Here is a 19,917-nt window from a genome sequence, read left to right on the forward strand (position 1 = left end):
TCTGAGGTTGGCGGAATCTGTGGATGTGCAAGGGCTGATTGTAAAGTTATAGGTGGATTTTCAACTGGATTGGGGGTCATCGTCCCTAATTAGGCCCCACATTCAGCTGTACTCCCTTCACTGGGTGCAGGAAAAAAGAAAATACATAAGGCATGGTTTCTCCCTCAAAGACTTTATAATCCAGTGAGATGTGAAAGTGGGTTCTTAGGTACTGTACCTGATGATAATCCGGTCTCTTCAGCAACAGCATGGCCCGTAAGAGGGATGTCCCTTGCAGTGGAAAATGGCCACTAGATGGCAGTGTCACCCCACAGTCACCAGCCAGGATGTCTTTGAATTACTTGCATCTGTATTTAGCATTGGCCAGGAGATATGATAGCAGATTCTTTTCCAAGATTGACAAAGACAGCAGATTCCCTTTAACCTTTGCAAAATTAATTCTACTGTTCCTTCACAAGACCTATCTAATAAAATCACTGTAATAATACAGATGCAAGAAAATGTCACATCTAATTCCCTTGAAAATTATATTAATTTTGAAAGTATTTACATAGCTTTGAATTTTAGGTATATCTTTAAATTCAGGTATTCTTTTTTTTTTTTTTTTTTTTTTTCTGCTGTACGTGGGCCTCTCACTGTTGTGGCCTCTCCTGTTGCGCAGCACAGGCTCCAGACACACAGGCTCAGCAGCCATGGCTCACAGGCCGAGCAGCTCTGCGGCATGTGGTGTCCTCCTGGACCCGGGCATGAACCCGTGTCCCCTGCATTGGCAGGCGGACTCTCAACCACTGTGCCACCAGGGAAGCCCTATTCATTTTTTATAATCTATCTACTTTAAAGCATTTTGATAACATAATGTTGAAGACAGCATAATAGAACCACAGAATATTTATTTTGGAATACATTTTCTTATATTAAAAGTTTCAAAAGCAATTTGGGAAACTATGACTTCACCCTACTCAGCTTTATTCAGTTGACTCAGTCCACCTTTTGGGTACCTATTACATAAAAAGCTTAACTTCTATTTGAGGAACTTAGAAGGCAAATAAACATAGTGCTTACCCTTAATAGCCTAAGATTTCCTGTGAGTTACAGAACAAATTAGTCAAATGTACAAACCTAAACAAATTATTCTGGGTCCAATCACAATGATTTTTAAAAGATGTTTTTGAGTAGCCATCATGTAGAAATTAGAGACTTTGCCTTAATCAGACAAGATTTAACACTCAGATTTTAAAACATCCATAGTGAACAATAAAAATTTTTAAGTCTACTACTAATATAGTAAAACTGTATTATGACGCAAAACACTTGTTGAATCTGGGAGTTTCAAATTTAAATCCTGGTTTTACCACTTCCCAGGTACCTTCTGTAGCCTCTGTAACCTCGCTTTTTTGATTTGTAAATGAAGACATTTAATGGTCCCTGTCTCGAGGTTGTTCTGAAGATTAAATGAAATAACACCTTACAGCAGCTTAGCACAGTGCTTGATGCTGGTCCCTCAGTATCCCTGGGGATTGGTTCCAGGACCACCTGTGGGTATCAAAATCCTCTCATGCTCAAGTCCCTTAAATAAAAGCGCAGACGGTGGGTCCTCCATCTCAGTGGGTTCTGAATCTAAGGATACAGAGGGCTGACTGTATGTTTAGTGTATGTATTGTTCAAATGACTTAAGGTTACCAAAAGGGAGATTCCAGAGGAATCTTTCCATTTTTCAAGGTATTTCAACTATGATTTTATCAAGACGTACAGATACTTTGCTTGCAGCTTTCCATTGTCTACTTGATGTTCCCTTGAAATATGCTTTTCCTGCAAGGTATGCAGTTTGTATTTGTGCCAAGTTTGCAGTGTTGGTAACCATCAGTCTGTTCTTTGGTGTACAGATGGCTTCTGAGCTTTCTCCAGAATCATAAAGATCTTTAAAGGGTACTAACTGGAAGGTTAGTGCAGTTCAAGATAATCCTTCTTTTAGTTAAGTGCACTGTAAATTTTCTGACAAAACACATAGTTGCCTAATTAAAAAACTTAGGTAAACCTGCTGCCTCATAGTTTTATCAGCCATTTCCACAGGATAGGGGGTTGAGTTCAGAGCACTTCCCTGAGGTGTAGGTTTGTTTCGTTTCACATTCAGTGCTCTGAGTAGGCCAAGGCTCACCATCTTCATTGTTCTTCATCCTTTCTCAGAACAATTTCCTAGAGAACATCAGGCCATTATCTTAGTTTGCCCTTGATGTGCTTTATGAAGTACTCTGCAACTGTAATGGCTGGGGATGAGGTAAAGTTCAGAATAATCATGAGCTGCACAGTTGCATAATAACTGGGAGTGTGGGAATAACCCCAAAGCCCACAACACTCAAAAAGACTAATATTGATATACTTTAAAGATCTTAGGATTTTCTTTTACCTTAGTATTATAAATAATGATGACATTAAAATTAACTTTATGTAACATTTAGAATCAAATTATTGTAGGTTTAATCCCATAAATAGGAGCATGCTCATAGATGTGCTATTTAGGACATTTGTCACAGTATTATGTGCTTCCATTTAGAAAAAAAATAACCACTTGAAATAAATGAATCAAAAAAAAACCCTGCTTACTATAACTCTGCTGTTGGTAGAAGAGGTTTGGCCTGCATTAGGAACCAAGAAACATGTCCACATCAGTTTTCCAAGTGGTTTGGTGTTGTGTAAAGTGGTATCTGGGGAAGGAGTACACAGGTTTTTAAATTTTTCTTAACTGAAGGTCTTTTGGAGAGACAGGAACAAACAACAGTTACATGACAATACAAAGACTATACTAAAGAGCCTGATACCACTGATCTAGTGCTGAGGAAATTCCAAGGATAGTAGATAAGTGAAAGGCCAGAGTGCTTTGCTGAGTTGTTTTGGGCAAGGGGGAGAGATTTGGTTGAATAGGTAGACTGAAAGAGCTTGCTAAGAGGAAATCATGCAGAAAATTCACAAGTCAGAAATCAATGTAATATGCTTATTATACTGTACATGGGGGAAAGTGTTGTGTGGCAAAGGTCCAAATTAAAGATGACTTTGAAAAAATATTGAAGTATAGTTGATTTATAGTGTTGTGTTAATTTCTGCTGTACAGCAAAGTGGCTCAGTTATATATTTTTTTCATATTCTTTTCCATTCTTATTTATCACAGGATATTGAATATAGTACCCTGTGCTATACAGTAGGACTTGTTTATCCATCCTATATATGAAAAATTTTAAGTTTAACTTGATGTATTAGGAAAAAAAGTGATTGTAGATTTTAAGCAGTGCAATTATTTGGTTTTAAAGGGAGGAGGGAATAGAACTAAGGGAACTTTGTCAATGTTAGACAATGAATTGGAGGAAAACTAGAATCTAAAGTGTTATCATGTTGTCTTGTCAGCTTAAGTATTCCAATTAAGACAACCTGGAATAGAATCCTATTCTATCATACTAGAGTTATAGTCTTTATTGCCTTGTTCTTATTTTAGAGATGGGAAAATGTCTTTAGATGTAAAATTACTTTTCCAAAGTCACATCGACAGAATAGGGTTGGGAGTGAGAGAAAAGATGGAATTCATGCTACCGGCAAGGTGAATGGTAGGAAAACCACTGTATTCGAGTGGTTTAGACCTTTGTTTCCGGCCTGGGGTCTAAATTCTACAAGTCACTAGGATACACAGACTGTGACTTGTCTTCCTGGTGCCGTGGAGATACGAGAAAAAGTCCTCACAACCAGGTCCAGGCTTTGAGTCCTATCTTTCACAAAGTTCCTCCATTTTTAGAAAGTGGGTGGATTTTTTCACTTGTTTTTCCATAACAGGCCTTTTCATCTTCTCACGGGCCCAAGAAACCCATCTCAGTAGACTGAAGCCCTGAGTGGAATATTTCTGGTTTAGAGGAGGTGGAAAAACGTTTATAGCCAAAAACGTTTTCCCTAGGAAGCAGGGTGGTGCTGGTGGAGTAGTTCTTTTTCCTTGAGCTCAAGGCTAATGAGGTACCTTGAGAGGATCATAAGAATATATTTTTGTCTCACTTGGTCTTTCTCCAGTTTTCAATTTGTGGAAAAATAAGCCCCCTTTCTATACAGTTTCCTATCCCTCCTTCTTTAAACAAATTTGAAAAGAAATAATGTTTCTTCTGTGTCAGCAGGATGCATGCTAAGTGCATTGCTCTGGTGGTGACTGCATAGGAAGTGAAATGGAAATTATAGTTTATAGTGTGAAATGGATGGGCACAAGGCTTTTATCTTAATGTAAGCATATCCATAAGTGTGGCCTGAATTGAATTAAGAGTATACTAATGATGCAGTCTTTACAGGAAGCTTCATCTAAAATATATAGAGCAGTGAAGTTACTGGCTTGCTTGAACCTAACATTGCCATCAACTAATCTCAGTTTTGTCATTTGTTTATAGCCAAAAACATTTTCCCTAGGTTTGTTTTAATCAAGTATAATTTTTTTCATAGTCTAGATTTTCATTTTAACTTGCTTGCTGTTGCAAAGATTTAAACATTTCATACAACTCATACCCCAGAAACATGACATCATCTAAAGAAGAAGGTAGCTCTAGTTAGTCCATGTAAACTGGGTGTGTGTCTCACCCCCCCCCCCCAGCATGCCCCTTATAGAAGACCACATCTTTATTTTTATTTTTAGATAAAAACATAAAACTGGAGTTCTTATTTTAGGGATGGGAAAACATCTTTAGACGTAAAATTACTTTTCCAAAGTCACATAGACTGAATAAGGTTTGGAGTGAGAGAGAAAAGATGGAATTCACGCTACCGGTAAGGCGAATGATAGGAAAACCAGTATACTCGGGTGGTTTTGACTTTTGTTTAACTGGAGTTCAGATAACTCTTTTAAGATGAATCTGATCATTTTATAGCCACAGCTTATATGTTTTTTCCCCAACAACCAATAAATTCCTATCCTGGAAAGTGGGAAGCAGGGGGAGTAGGGGTGGTGGTCCTGTGAGAAAATGCAAGGAGAGGGAGAGGAACCAATAATCAGATAAACATTAATTAAAGATAAAACATTGTTGTAAAGGCCACTGGCATAGTCCACTCTAAAAGCAAGCTAAATATTTTTTTTAACTCTTCTTTTCAAAATACATTATTATGCTGGAAGTCAGCCAGCCACAGTTAAGTAATCAATTCAGTTTTCATAGAACACATATCTTATGACCCAAGGGCTTGGCATCATTTTCTCCAATCTAGTAAATTTGAACATCCAAATTCCTGCACCTTTAAATACCTCTGTTTATCTTGGAAGTGTTAACCCGTGAACTAGCAAAGCCTCCTCCAATGATATCTTTGGCCTCTAAAGTATTTCTTGAAGAATCAATTTTACTTCTCTTTGGAGACAAAATACCAAGATTGGACTGGGTAATTGGTTACACAAAACAATCAAGATGACCTGGGCTCATTCAGGATCCCCAAATTATATGAAACAGAAGGTGCAGATAAATGAAGGGTTTACTTTCATTGTGCTTTTTGGTTCTCTGACTGCCCTGGCAAAGACAAAGGGCAGTTCCCTAGTGTTTTTATCTGGTGGGGAGGGAAATTATTTCAGGAAGGCATTTTTCATAATTTTCTATAAAAATGAGAGAATGTACATTCCTTTAATCTGTAGATGGGAGATTTATCAATTTTCTAATTATCATGTAGTTCAGATTAGTACTTAATAATGATTTCCTGAATATAGCAAAATATCAATGAACGAATATCTGAGATAAAGTTCTTTTACGTTGCCTGTGTTTTTAAACTTTTGTCTGATAATCTGAAGTTGCCTTTCCAACTGACCCTCTCATTATAATACCTTCCTTGATTCAAACATTTCATTGGTCTCTTCCCAGTTGAGAGTAAACAAATTAACACTAAGAAGCCATTTCATTCCTTTTACTTGTTCCTTCCCAGTTGAGAGTAAACAAAGTTGAAGCTAACCAGCCTTTCATTCCTCCTACTGGCCTCTTCCTAGTTGAGGCTAAACAAAGCTGACACTGAACAGTCATTAGTCATTACCCCTGCAAAGTCAGTTTCTTCCTAGCCTTGCCCTTCTTCCCCCTCCCCCAAGCCCCCAGCAACATTGCACAGGGCTCTGACCCTCTTCCGGCCAATCTGGTATATTTAGGACCTACCAGTTCCCCCACCCATCTCCACTGGAATTTGGAAGGAGCCGCTGTCAATTGCTCCCCATTGTTTCTGTTTTGAATAGTTCTAAATAAGCTCAGACTCAGTTAATTAACGCCTACTCTTTGGAGTTTGCATACCTTGTGCTAAAACCTTTCAGGACCTGTACTCTCAAGGTCACTGTAGCCTTATCAACAGGCCAACTCTCCTATTTCACCTACCCCAGATTCCTCCTCCAGGGCCAAGCATTGTATGAAGTGACACAGCAAGGAGGATAGTGGAGGTACTTCCTGTTTTCAACCGAAGATGATTCTTCGCTGCATTATGTTTTCTAACATTCTGGATGTTATTTCAGTTGGTGGCCCCTGCCTCCTTATCAGTTTTTACCTGTAATGAACTAATTAACAACAAGAATATTACTCATCTGTATTATTATCGGTACTCTCTGGGAGCTTTGTGTGTGCTGTTGCACTCAGCCTTCCACTTTTATCATTGGGTGATCAATTTTGAACACTGAATATGTCAGTTCGATTCCGTTTCTCATATTTCTGAGTGGTACCCTTAACAGGATTTCTAAAAATATCGTTTTGGTTTTCACTGTAGTCATCTACCCTGTTTCAATACTTTGATTTTGCTTTTGCCATATGACTAGAGACGGTTGCAGTTGACAGTGAAATCTAATGTGTGAACTGTAGAATATGTACTAAAACAGGTACACTGCACAGGGGTTTCTCAGGCTCTTACATCGTCATCAGGTGTTTTCTATATCAGACAGAATGGTGAGAAACCACTGAGTTTTTCTAGATAGTCTCACAATAGCACTTTAAGGTAAGAAGTCTTTAAGGGCAGACAAGGAAGAAATGAATATGCAAAGGCTTTGGAAAACATCTGCTGAAGAACTGGGCCTACTGAGAAAGAAGAAAATATACTATCCAATTGGAATGTTGTATATCCACCTTTCTAGAATTCTTTTTTTATTATTCTTTCTTAAAATATAACCCAATAAAGATAATGTTATCTTTATGAAATTATATTTGCAAAGCTGTTTTGGGGTTCTCTATGCAGATGTTCACAGTTTGCCTTTAAAAAAAATCTTACAGAGGTTGAAGATAAGTTTTATTAATAAATGTTTACCCTTCGTTTTAGTTAGCTTTAGTGGTGAGTATCTTTTAATTCACTCTATGAATATGTGTCCCTTACTATTGATGAATGGGTATGAAGTTGACTATGAGAATAGCAGTGATTTGTTTGAAGACGGTCTAGCTTTTAGGAAATAAATATATGACTTTCCAGAAGGCTAGAAAATGTATGATAATATTTGTGTTCATTTGTAATATACCCATAGTATCATAGATGTTTGATCTGAAAGAGAGCATCTGGCTCAAACCCCTAATTTTCTAGATGAGGACTCTGAGTCCAGAGAAGATAAGTGACTTCTTCAAAGTTATGCAGATAACTAAAATCAAGTCCTAGATCTTACTAATCCCAAATTCAGTGTTCCTTCCACCACACTACACAAGCAAAATATGTACTACTGGAATTAAATTTAAGCCCATAAAAAGTCCATTATTGATTGAAATCCCAGAATTATTTCTAATTTTTCTACTTTTATATTATTAGTCTTACTCCCCTGAGAAGTCCATATTATTTTTTCTGTTCCTCTAATGGGAACCTAAAATATCTTGGTTTCTATCCCAGTATCAACACTGAAAATATTTGCATTCATTTATGCTTCATCTCCAATCAATATATAATAATTTTTTGTCTACAAACCATCTATTTTCTCTTTTAAATTATGAACTGGATGGCAAGGACATTGATGATTTCCTATTTGTTACAGCCCATGTAAAGTACACTTCGGGACCCTATGAAAGTGTGACTTCTTTCAATTTCTTTTTTTATAATATCTTTGCATTCTGGGGCAACCCTATATGTCTGTTGTGTGTGGCATATGTATACTCTCTGTGGGCATTTTACTAGGTGATGGTCATTATAATAGGAATTACTATTACAGCCTCATTCCTTCTGTTTCCTTTTATTAATTAAGCCCACCGCTTCTACCAACTAGCCGAAGAAGCTGATCACATGGAAAACATTTTATATAGTCTTTAAAGAACCGGTTTCAGTTAATCATATAGTACAACATAATTATGGAATCTGAGTATTAGAAAGAACATTGGAAAGCGATCTCCTGTGCCTACCCTGGAAAAATATTTTAAATAAAAGTGAGGAAGTCCTCAACGAGCCATCAACAACTAACATAGGTTACAGCCACTAAAATCAGTTCTTTTATATCTGGTTTAAATCCTTATTACTGCAGTAGAATTCTATGACATGTCTCCTGTGGAAGGACTATTTAACATTGTTGTGAGTGGTGTAGGACATCGGTAGAAAAAGCAGCTTTGTTTTCTTCAGATATTTTCATAACCACCTATATTCTTTGAAAAATATATTTTTACTTCTCCTGAAATTTTTAATATAAAAAGTTATCCTGAAAGGAAATGAATGATACCAGAATTCATTAAAGTCAATCTTGGGAACGATTTGCCTCGAAGGATAAAGAAGGAAACAAATGTTCCCAAGCAAGTCAAAACACAGACTATGAGATTTTATTTGCCACTGCCCATCAAAAGTGACTATAATTTGGGTGGGTGAAAAAATTAAACACTTGGCTCCCAAAGAGATGTTCCTGAATTCAGGTACAATACATGATCTGGTGCCTGGCTACATCCACAATCTTTACAGCACTTATTTACCGAGAAGAATTTAGATTATACTGATTCTGAGCTGGAAGTCCTGAGCTGGAAACTCCTTTGCTACTAAGGAAACTTTCTTGAGAAATAACCTTCTTGCTTCTATATACCTGAAGACAGCACATTAGAAGAAGATGAGTGACCAAAAGAAATATGGAAGTCAGAAAGCTGCACACCATTCAGGCAATGCTGCACACCATGATTAGTGAGCTTCCCCAGCTAGCCTGTAGGTGGGTGTGTTTAACAGAAGGAAGCAATGGGAACCCGCCTGTCAGCCAGCCTTTTGAGTTAATTAGCTCAGCATACAACAAAGATAAGTGAGCCTGGGAGGAGGGCCCCCTGAGGGGTCTTTAGATTCTGGGAAATGTCTGATTGGCAGATGTTAAAAGAGATTCTTTGGTAATCCTGTGCATCAATGAGCTGCACAAATTCAGACCAGGACTGCAAGAATTCAGGCATGAGGACACTGTGCAGCAGGCTCGCACAGGCAGACCCAAGATGGACAGAACCTTGGAATCCTTGAGACACATCATTGCCCAAGTCTTGCCTCACAGAGACCCGGCTCTAGTCTTCAAAGACTGTAAGTACTGAAGGGAAAAACGTTTTTTGACCTTTTTAGAAAACAGTCCTAAATGTCTAGTCACATCCTATTTAAGTATGTTTTCTCCTAAATCTCTGTAGTCGTGTGCTGTGGTCTAAGTGGTATTTAACTTGTTCCTGACTTCAGACAGAATAATTTCATTTCACCTACGGGTATCAGTCGCTGGGATATTTTGTCAGTGATACATCTTGTTTAACCGTTTAGAAGTCTGTCTTAAAATCTAAAATTCGCCTAAGACTTAATGAACTTTTCCAGATGATTTTTAAATAAATAAGACTGATTGGTACTAGGATTAAAACTAAAAATAACTTGAACATGATAATAAAGTATATCTCTTTTTTAACCTGTTTAATCCTCCATACCATATATGAGTTATGTTTAAAAAGTATTGTGTTTGAAATTTTTTGTTGCAAACAAATTAATAAATCACCACTGAGCTCTTAAATTTTGATAACAAATTATAACACTTTAGTTTAAAAGGCCAGTAAAATGAGATGTCTTCCCACTTCTGCAACAACGCCCTCCCCCTCCCCCCCCCAAAAATCTAAACAGCTATGGCAAAGTTATTTCAAAATCTTTTTTTAATGGTTATGAAAAATAATTCAATCAAGATTTCCAATTCTAGCAATACTATTAGACCATTTATCATGTAACTTTGTTTCTGGAACCAATTTGATTTCCTGCTGCTGCAAAACAGACTATCTTCACCTTGTATCTTATCTACAGTGGGTTTCATATTACAAAGGGCTTCTGAAACAGAACTTTGCTATGGAACTGCCCAAAAGGTAAAATGCATATGGATTTTTTTTTTTTTTACTTCAATAAGTTACAGCTTTCTTCTTTGTGAATCTCGTATGTTTGTCTCCATCAAAACATCAATGGTTTGTATTTTTGCTTTCTGATTGCTGAATAATGTTCGTTTCCAGATGTCCTTTTATTTTATATTTCTCATATGTGTGATGAAGAGAAAGAAATGTTAGGCAATTTTATTCTATAAAATGTTCTTCTTAGAAATTAAATTGTAACCCATTTGCCCACTAAGGCATAAAGTGAAAGCCTGCTCTTTCTTTCTTTTTTCTTTCTTCCTTTTTTCTCTTCCTTTCTTTATTTTGCTTTCTTACTCCTCTTACTCTTTCTCTTGCTTTCTTAGTTTCTTGCTTTCTTTTAAATATTGTCTTCAAGCATGTGTCAATAGCTATGTTAGAACTAATAAAAATCACTCCCTCCCCCAGTCTAGCCTGGAGTCTATTCAGGTTTGGCATGTTTTTTTAAGTGAAAAGGGGAGGAAAGAATGCCTCTCTCCTACAATAGCACTGCATTCACTAGTGAAGGGTAAAAAGGATCTTGACCTGCCTAAGACTTTGGATGAACTGTAGAGGACCAGGGATCATGTGGTGAGGGTTTGGATAGTAGAAACAGTAAAAGGAAATAGAGGTGAAATTTTTCACTGAGCTCATTGTGAATTTAAGAAATTTAATTTGAAATTATATGGCCCACTTTTTGAGCTGAAATAAATCCCAGCAATTGTTTACAGTTCACCAGAGAGAATAAAACAGAAAAGGATTAAAATAAAACATACGTTAGGTTCCATCATCCAGGCCTTTGTGGGAACTCTTTTATATGGAAAAGCAAAGAAGTGTCCTGTTTTATATACTTCATTCCTTAACATAGAACTTAAATTTCATCAGATAGCATTGCCTGCTTACCCTAGAATGGGCTGCCACTCTGCAACTGCTTGCATGGCTTAATAGGTGTGAATTTTAACTTCTGCGCCTCTCCCTTCAGGTGTTTCTAATCTGAAAAATGACTAAATGAAAGTAAGCCAAAATGGCAGATTTCTGTGCCAGGGGTTTTTATGATATCCAAACATCCAACCACTCACCATCCTCATGGAATAAATGGGAACAGTTTCACTTTCTGGGGCAGACATCACAAGTCTGCCTAGGGCCTGCGCCATGCCTCAGCAACCTACCATGCATGTGCCAGGGTTTAGCACATGGACTCATTTTCTTTGGCACACCCATAATCCACCACAATCCTGCTTTACACAGCCTGTAAAAAGCTGCTATCAACCTTGAATAGCAGGTCCTAAGCAGCCTTCCCTCCTCCTAGTCACTCTTGGCTGCTTTTCCCCCACCCCAGGCCAGTCTCTTTTTGCCAGAAGAGCTAAGCACTTGAACACATCACTGCCAATTCCTTAAGAAAAATTGCTACCTTGCTTTCCTACAAGATGAAAAGCCAATTCAACAATGCTTAAAACCGTGCACAGTTGAACAAAGGAGCATAAAAAAATAATAACATTCTAAAAGTGTTTTTCTAAATTTCTCTTCAATGATGCAAAGGCAGTTTTTTTCTCTTTATTCTTCAGAAACATATAATACAAGGAATGTAAACGATCATTTGATTAATTTGTTGCCCTCCCTTGGCTTTTGATTTGTTTAAAAGCAAGCAATAGTAAATTGAATTTTCTCTTCAAGTTGGTCAGGAAAAGTACCCAGAGAGTTTTCTGGTCTGAGACCGATGCACATGGGGATAGTTACATTCATTTAAGGAAATAAAATATGAATTTTTCTCAGCCAAGGAGGCCCTCCAAGTGGCATTTTGTAATGTATTAAACCTCTCATTTGTTTTAGACAGGTGTTCATCTGGCAAAAGTTGTAATTTTTTTTATTTTCTTTCCTGAAAGGAAATAAATTTCATGACATTTTTTCCCTTTTTCTCTATTTTGCATTTCAAATGAAAAATAACGGAAAGAAATTTTAAATGAGGTGGGCTCTCATTTTGTAATTTGCTCATCTAAGCTGACACTGGACTGTTCTTCACTACCTAAATGTCTCCATTTTGTAACAGGTATCTCTGGGAGTCTCTACCACCAGACAGAATCTCTTTGCAGAGAAATTAAGGCATATATCCATGTTGCCCTTCATTCTTGGCTTTGTGCAACATCCAATTTCTTTTCATGTGTCACAATCAAAGATGAGCTATCCTGAAAGCAGCCCTTGTCAGCTCTTTTGAGAGTTTGTGTGTGAGCTTACTATCTGTTTGCCGCTGTTTAACAATTTCTCACATGCTTTCCCAAAGGAAATCACCGCCCCATGATTTCAAGATGTCTGCACTTTCAGATCCTACTCTGAGCATTAACCCTTCAAATTACAAGAGCATAATATGCTTATCTGCCATCTTGGGATCCTTCTTCATGCATTAATAGTAATGCTAAGATGTCAGTCCTCATCATGTGATTAAGGCAGTATGCTAAGAAGGTTTACTCTTCACAGCAAGCCAATAACATAGGTACTATTGATTTATAGGTGAGAGAACTGAGGCTTGTGGAGGTTAAGGTGACTTGCCCAAGGCCACACCTAATGAAATGACAGAGCCAGGATTCAAATTCTATCTTCCAACCTCTCACCTTTAGCCACTGCAAGACATTGCCTCTCAGAGGTGTTACATTACCATGTCATTTGTGCTGTCATGGCAGTATCTGTTAGGAAAACAGAGGTGGAACTGAAATGGACTCTTCTGGGTGTATGGAGAGAGCCCATTAAATAGGCATATCTGAACAGGAGTGTAACAGAAGAGTAATAAGGGAAGGGCATTTTTGAGGAGAGAGAACAGTTTGTCCAAAGGCAGATCAGGCAATACAGGAACAATGCATCAGGGGAGGTGGAGACAAGGCTGAGAAGGCAGGTGGAGTCACGCTCAAGTGTAAGCAACAGGGGTCCATTAAAGTTAGCAGTGATCGTAGATTAGTTCTGGAAGTGTATGGCCTCATGTTGTATTGGGGAAAAGATTATATTGACATCTGCTGCAGGTATACTTCCTGATACTAAGCTGGAGAGAATTGCAGATTTTTCACAGCAGGAATCCTTTTGCCCATTCAGGCAAGATGCAATACATGCCTATAGGGAGAAACCACTTTCACTAAATAAAGGCCAAAATCAAGGCAAACTTTTCAGATAGTTAAAAACTACCTTAGCTGTCATTAAAGCCATGAGAACACGTTGGTTTCTAGCACTGATTTATAAAGTGAAGTGTTAGATTTCACTGTTTCCCAAAATTTTATAATGAAAAAATACGGTGGAACATTTAACTAAACATTGCACAATTAGAAGAAAAATTTCTCACATATTTGAAGTGCATTAACTCTTCCATTTGAGGAGACATTTTCTGCATGAAAGGTTGTATTTATACCAGTTAGGTGAATACTTCAAAAAGTACATTTTTACCCTTTGGAAAAATTGGACCATACTATAGAGCTATTAAAAACATCTCAGTAATCATGAATCTGGCTGTATGGAATGCAAGAGAGGAAAAATTCTCAGGAGTCAAGTATTTTCCCCATCCCATGCTTTTTAGAGTAGTTATTTAAAATCTATAAATTTGATGATACATTTACGGTTTTTGCATTTCACATAAAGGAATGGAGTAGGATGTGAGGGATGAAGGCACTTGTGCAATAAAATTCCTACACGTATTGCATTGCATTCCACCACAGAAAGTGTGCTGGAAAGAGCATGGTTAAAAAACAAAAAACAAGGACTTCCCTGATGGCGCAGTGATTAAGAATCCACCTGCCAATGGTGGGGACATGGATTCGATCCCTGGTCTGGGAAGATCCCACATGCCACGGAGCAACTAAGCCCATGTGCCACAACTACTGAGCCCATGTGCCACAACTACTGAAGCCCACGCGCCTAGAGTCCATGCTCCACAACAAGAGAAGCCACAGCAATGATGAAGCCCACGCACCACAAGGAAGAGTAGCCCCCGCTCTCCGCAACTAGAGAAAGCCCGTGTGCAGCAATGAAAGACCCAACGCAGCCATAAGTAAATAAATAAATAAATAAATTTATTTTTTAAAGTGAAGTATTGTTATAAAAAAACCCAAAAAACAAAAAACTCCACTGCTTGCTAGCTCATTTTGGATTAATGGTGGCATCTTAATTACAATAATTTGAACTCTGATAATTTTAGCATCTAAACTGTGGATGTCCATTCTACTGAAAAAGCCTACTCAAAAGCTAGTTTTACTTTATCTATTACAGGACACAACTATTTTTATTTGAATTTATACTAAAAGAAAAATGCAGATTTCATTTCAGCTATCTGTGGCATAAGCACTGTTCTCCTTTTTTCAGTAAAGATACATTTGGCAGAGTTTAAATACTGAAAGTCTTAGTGTCAGAGGAAAATTTTTCAAAATGGAAAAAAAGAAGTGGCTTCTTGATCACTTAATGGCCATATCTGTCTTAATACATTTATTTCTTAATATATAAATAAGATTTAACAAATCAAAATAAAATATGAGTGACACCCATCCTGTGATCAAATCTGGTGCCTCTTCATGGTCTGCTGTCTCATCTCACCATAGGCTTTTTTTTTTAACAGTTAAGATTTGTTAGCGTGAACTCAACTTTAACAACTTCTGAAACTCATGTGTTAAGTTACAGCCCATAATAGGATACAGCTGCACAAGGGTGAGTTTCTAAGTTATGATTTTTCTGTTTAAATGATACGGTTTTACTGATTATGTGCTACAGATTGATTTAAGAAATGTAAGACAACTTTAGAAGCCTTTCATAAAAGAATCTTCTTTATTTAATACATTTCATATTGGTGTTTTAACCCCAAAGGCTCTTATTTCTTTTCTTCCATGTTCAAATGCTCATATAAGTTTAGTCTGTCAAGGCAGTTTTAAAAATCCTATTTTAAAAGAAAAAGGAAAAAAAAAAGAATCCTACTGAAAGTTTAATAATGACAAAATAGGCAATTATTACACTCCCTGTAGTTTTCTACATTCTCTCTCTGCTGTCCTTAGAATACTGTTTGAATTATGGTGTTGCTTTTTTTTTTTTTTTTCTATTGGGATGATAATCAGTTGATCCCTATTTTGATCTCATCCCATTAATGCAGCTGTGGGAACCCATCATCTAGTCACCACCCCTTTCACACTTACGGGCTGTATAGTGTAGTTTACATTTTTCTCATGTGCCTCTGTACTATGAGTTATAGTTTTGCTGGCATGTTTTTGTCCACACCTAAGTTGGAAGTCCCAGGAGGGCAAAGCCATACCTTGCACTTCTATGTAACCCCCAAGGTGTCTCCCACAAGGCCAGGCACCTAGCAGGTGCACAACAGACTTTTCTGGTGGCTGATTTGTTTATTTTCTCCCTCACAAAAAGGGGGGAGATTTTTCCCATTGTCAAGTGAAATATGATGAAATAAATGGTACTGGGACTTTCTAAACCATCATCCATTGACACCTTAATCACAGCCTAATTGCATGCAGGGTTAAGCTGACAGCCCCATGAAACAGGAGGCAGCATGGAAGAAGGATGGGCTGTGAAAATAAACACAGCCACCTCAGGCAACTTCCCCAGAACACTGCCTCAGGTTGGCCTTGGTAGAGCAGCCCAAATTATCCCATATGCCACACTGGCAGTGACTCAGATTGCCAGTCCTTATATTCATCCTCAGGGTCTACCCTCAACTCTGGGTCACACAACTCTGTGTGCATCAAGCTCTTTAGGGCCAAACTCTGTCCGTGCCTTGTACATAAACCCTAGTTGGATAGCTGTGGCAGGGTCATGGAGAGCTTTCTTATAATGACTCTACCCGGGGAAGGTATGTTACATGCCTAAAGCCACATTTGCACAGATTTGACCATTCTAACTAAACAGAACTGGTCAGCAAAGTAACAGTGTTTGATTTTTTTTGTTTGTTTTTTGTTATCTTGGATCCTTGGTTATCTAAAGTCAACAGTCCTACAAAGTCTCTGAAATATAGTGCAGTGTCAGTGCCCAGTGGCACATGGGAAAGATATCAATATATACTTCCTAATTGGTTAAGTGGATTACATGAGGTTTTTAGTCTGTGTAGCTTTTGTGATTGGATGACATCATTTGAACCATGGTGCACAGATACAGCACATTTGGGAGCCCAGGCCTGCTATTGCTGCTGCCATTCAATTGTGATATATTTAATGACCTTTTATTTTAATGTCTTTGTGATTCCCTCTTGTTCCTTGACATTCTCTCCCCTCTGCCTTCTTAAAAAATTACCTTGTACATTCAAAGATATTTTTTTAAGTGTTATTTAAATTTCTCCCCAAATGACTTATAGTTTAGCAATTTAAAATTCTAAAGGTGAAAATTAAACCAAAACGAACAATGTACTTTTTTGCATATTATAGAGAATCTCCCAAGAGGTTAATTTTGTAAAAAAAAAAAAACAACCCAAAGAATCTTAATTCCCTCAGAGAAAGTGTTCAGGGTAGAGAATGGGGACCAGACCAGAAGAAAAGAAAAAGCAAACAAAAGAAACACAACCAGCTTCCCAGCTGCTGAAGGAGCTAGGCACTGACTCTGGACCGTTACTAAAAGAAAATAATGCTGGGAACAAAGCAAGACTCTTAGCTGTCTCAGCTCTGTTGTGTGGCTGTGGCTACCTTTGAAAGAGTATCTACAGAAAAGAAGAAGGGGCCCAGGATTCCTACATATTGTACATGACACACAAGCTGTGTCAGCAAGATTCCATTAGCCTGGTCAAAACTTGTCAAAGCCTGAGGATGGTTATAAATGTTTAGACAGCTGGCTCTGTTGGTCAGTGTCCTGGAGTTAGCCAAGCCAAGCACAAGACCCACAGGTACCCCATTTTGCGTGAATGGCAAATTGGCATCATGCCTTGAGCTGGCTCCTTAAATTATCTGGGGGTCCTTTTCCTATTTCTCCTCAACAAATCTAGGGAATCACATTGACAAAAACAAGTTGTACATGATTGAATTGCTAGAATAGAAAATACTAATTAACTTTATTTTAAAGTATCACCTGCTAAGGGTAGTTAAAAGATTATATTAAAATATTGCATAACAAAAAAATCCATCTGGAGGCAGAGAATCGATTTGAAAATATGTTTAGCATCTTGAAAGCCTCTTAATGGTTTATCCTTAAATGGTAGCCTTCCAATTTGTCTTTAATTGTTTTTGGCAAGGGAAATTTTGCCCAGCTAGAATTTTTTTCTCATGTAGGGCATAAAGAAATTGCTTCTTTTTTTCTGATAGATTCATAACATAACATTCATAACATACTTTTAAGACCCCTTATTACTGACAAATGACTGTCTTCCCTGCAGGACTTACCTGGTATTAGGTAATTGAACTGGGCAATGAACTATAATATTTCTACTTTCCTGAAACACAATCAGTCATTAACATTGATTTCAAATAAGAGTTAGCCCCTCTCTGTAGTTTTTGCTAAGAGCAGTTCTATTGCCATTAGCATTTATTAGAAAGTGAAAAATTGGGACAGACATCCATGTCTCCAGATTTTGAGACATGTAGCATTTCATCTATTTATTTTCTGTCCATTATGAAGCTTTGACTTTAAGAGTGAATGATATTAAAAGAGCTTTCTTTTTTCCATCTCTGAACTCTTCACATATTTTGGAAATAAATTAAAAAGCACAATGTGTCCAATTAGGAATTTTCAGATTTGAGAATATTTTTAGAATGTTTAATGACATGGTTTCCAATACAAGAACAGTCATTCTCAGAGATGCAACATGCAAGCATATAATCATGCCTTTTCCTTTCTTCCTTCACCTTCTCTAACCACAAATAATAGCTAACACTCTAGTGCTTACTATGTGTGAAGCTCTATTCTGAGCATTTTCCATTTTAAGCTTTACAGCAACCCTGTAATGTAAGTACTATATTTTACAGATAGAACAGGAACACTAGGTAGGTTTCTTACAGCGGTAAAGACAGGATTCAAACCCAGGCATTCTGGCTTCAGAGCCCATGCTTTTAACTGTGTAAGGAAACTGCCTGCCTGTTAATAAAATGTGGAGATAGAAGATGCAGTACACGTTTTATCGTGTTCAAACTAAAGCCCCTATAATCCATGGGGCATTTACATCCTCTCCATCTCAGAGTTCCCATATGAAAACATATATCATGTGTCCCTATTAGCATCTTCATCGTGTCCAATCTATGAAAAGGACAAGCTCTGAGTTTTTAGGATAAAGGCCCTCTGAGTGGCTTCATGCTCCTTCCAGACTACAAAAGGAGCATCCTCTTGCTTGCTGCATCTCCTACTCACTCCTCATAGAGATTTTCTGCCCAAGCTCCTCCCAGAGAGACATTCTTCCTGGGCTCACCCAGATGCATAAGAGCAGCCGCACATTCTCTCCAAGTATTTGTGCCCTTGTTCTTCATGAATGGAGCCACTACAGGCAGCACACCACCTCAGGCAAAGAAAGGACAAGGAACTCAGTGTTCCTGCCTTTCTCTCCCACTTGGGTAAAGCTGAGGCACCAGAACAATAGGATCAATTTCCAATTATTAAAAGAAACAAACTCCCCTTACCCTGTCTCTTATCAAATTGTACCCCCTTCCTAATGGCATCCTTCCCTATCGCTCCCACACATAATTCCACAGCCGAGGCATTACTGTTTTTCTTACTCTTTTTGTCAAATGCCACTCTCACTCCTTTGAGAGCACAGTTTCTATCCCTTCCCCAATCCCGGTGTAAATCTCATTTTTCTGAGGTGGCTCAGATTAGGCCCTCCTCCTATGCATATTTTTATTCTTTAATTAATTTATTTATGTGTTTTTGGCTGCGTTGGGTCTTCGTTGCTGCACACGGGCTTTCTCTAGTTGTGGTGAGTGGGGGCTACTCTTCCTTGTGGTGCATGAGTTCCTCATTGCGGTGGCTTCTCTTGTTGCGGAGCACAAATTCTAGGCACGCGGGCTTCAGTAGTTGTGGCTCGTGGGCTCAGTAGTTGCAGTGTGCCGGCTCTAGGGTGCACAGGCTTCAGTAGTTGTGGCACAGGTTCAGTAGTTGTGGCTTGCAGGCTCTGGAGTGCAGGCTCAGTAGTTGTGACGCACGGGCTTAGTTCCTCTGCGGCATGTGGGATCTTCTTGGACCAGGGATCGAACCCATGTCCCCTGCATTGGCAGGCGGATTATTAACCACTGCACCACCAGGGAAGTCCCCCTGCGCTTGTTTTTATTCTGACCTTTTCAGTTCACATTTATCTACTTTTCCCCTTGAATCTGTTTAATTATTGTGCCATAAATTTTAAAGTTTTAAATATTACCTTAAAATCATTTCTGTTCTACAATATAGCAGTCTAGTATTTTGTTAACAAATTATATTATGAATTCATTATTTCTGCAATCATATTGTAAGCCTTTATGAACAGAGGCCTATTTTGACTGCTTTGTTGTTTTTTTTTTTTTACTCTATACCATCAAAGACAGGGTTACCAGATACACCAGTGCCTCATTGCTGGTTAATTGTGTTCTGTTACACAATTCCTGATCTCAGAGACTACTTTCAAATCCTTTTCAACACAGTGCTCCAGGCAGTCAACATAAATGGATTAGAATTGACACTCTGAGACAAAAGTACTTACCATTCCTGTTCAGGATTTCCC

The 19,917-nt window shown here is 38.0% G+C and overlaps 1 protein-coding gene across 1 annotated transcript in view; it reads left to right on the top strand.

The window, feature by feature from the left end:
• Nucleotides 1-9,263: 9,263 nt before the first annotated feature.
• Nucleotides 9,264-19,917, top strand: part of LIX1 (limb and CNS expressed 1) — a 47,864-nt gene continuing 37,210 nt past the window's right edge. The window contains exon 1 of the mRNA XM_032628336.1: nucleotides 9,264-9,459. Within this exon, the coding sequence (XP_032484227.1) occupies nucleotides 9,378-9,459 (82 nt within the window). The 5' untranslated portion in view covers nucleotides 9,264-9,377. The remainder of the gene's footprint in view (nucleotides 9,460-19,917) is intronic.

This window comes from Phocoena sinus, chromosome 3 (assembly GCF_008692025.1).
Source record: "Phocoena sinus isolate mPhoSin1 chromosome 3, mPhoSin1.pri, whole genome shotgun sequence".
Classification (NCBI taxonomy): domain Eukaryota; kingdom Metazoa; phylum Chordata; class Mammalia; order Artiodactyla; family Phocoenidae; genus Phocoena; species Phocoena sinus.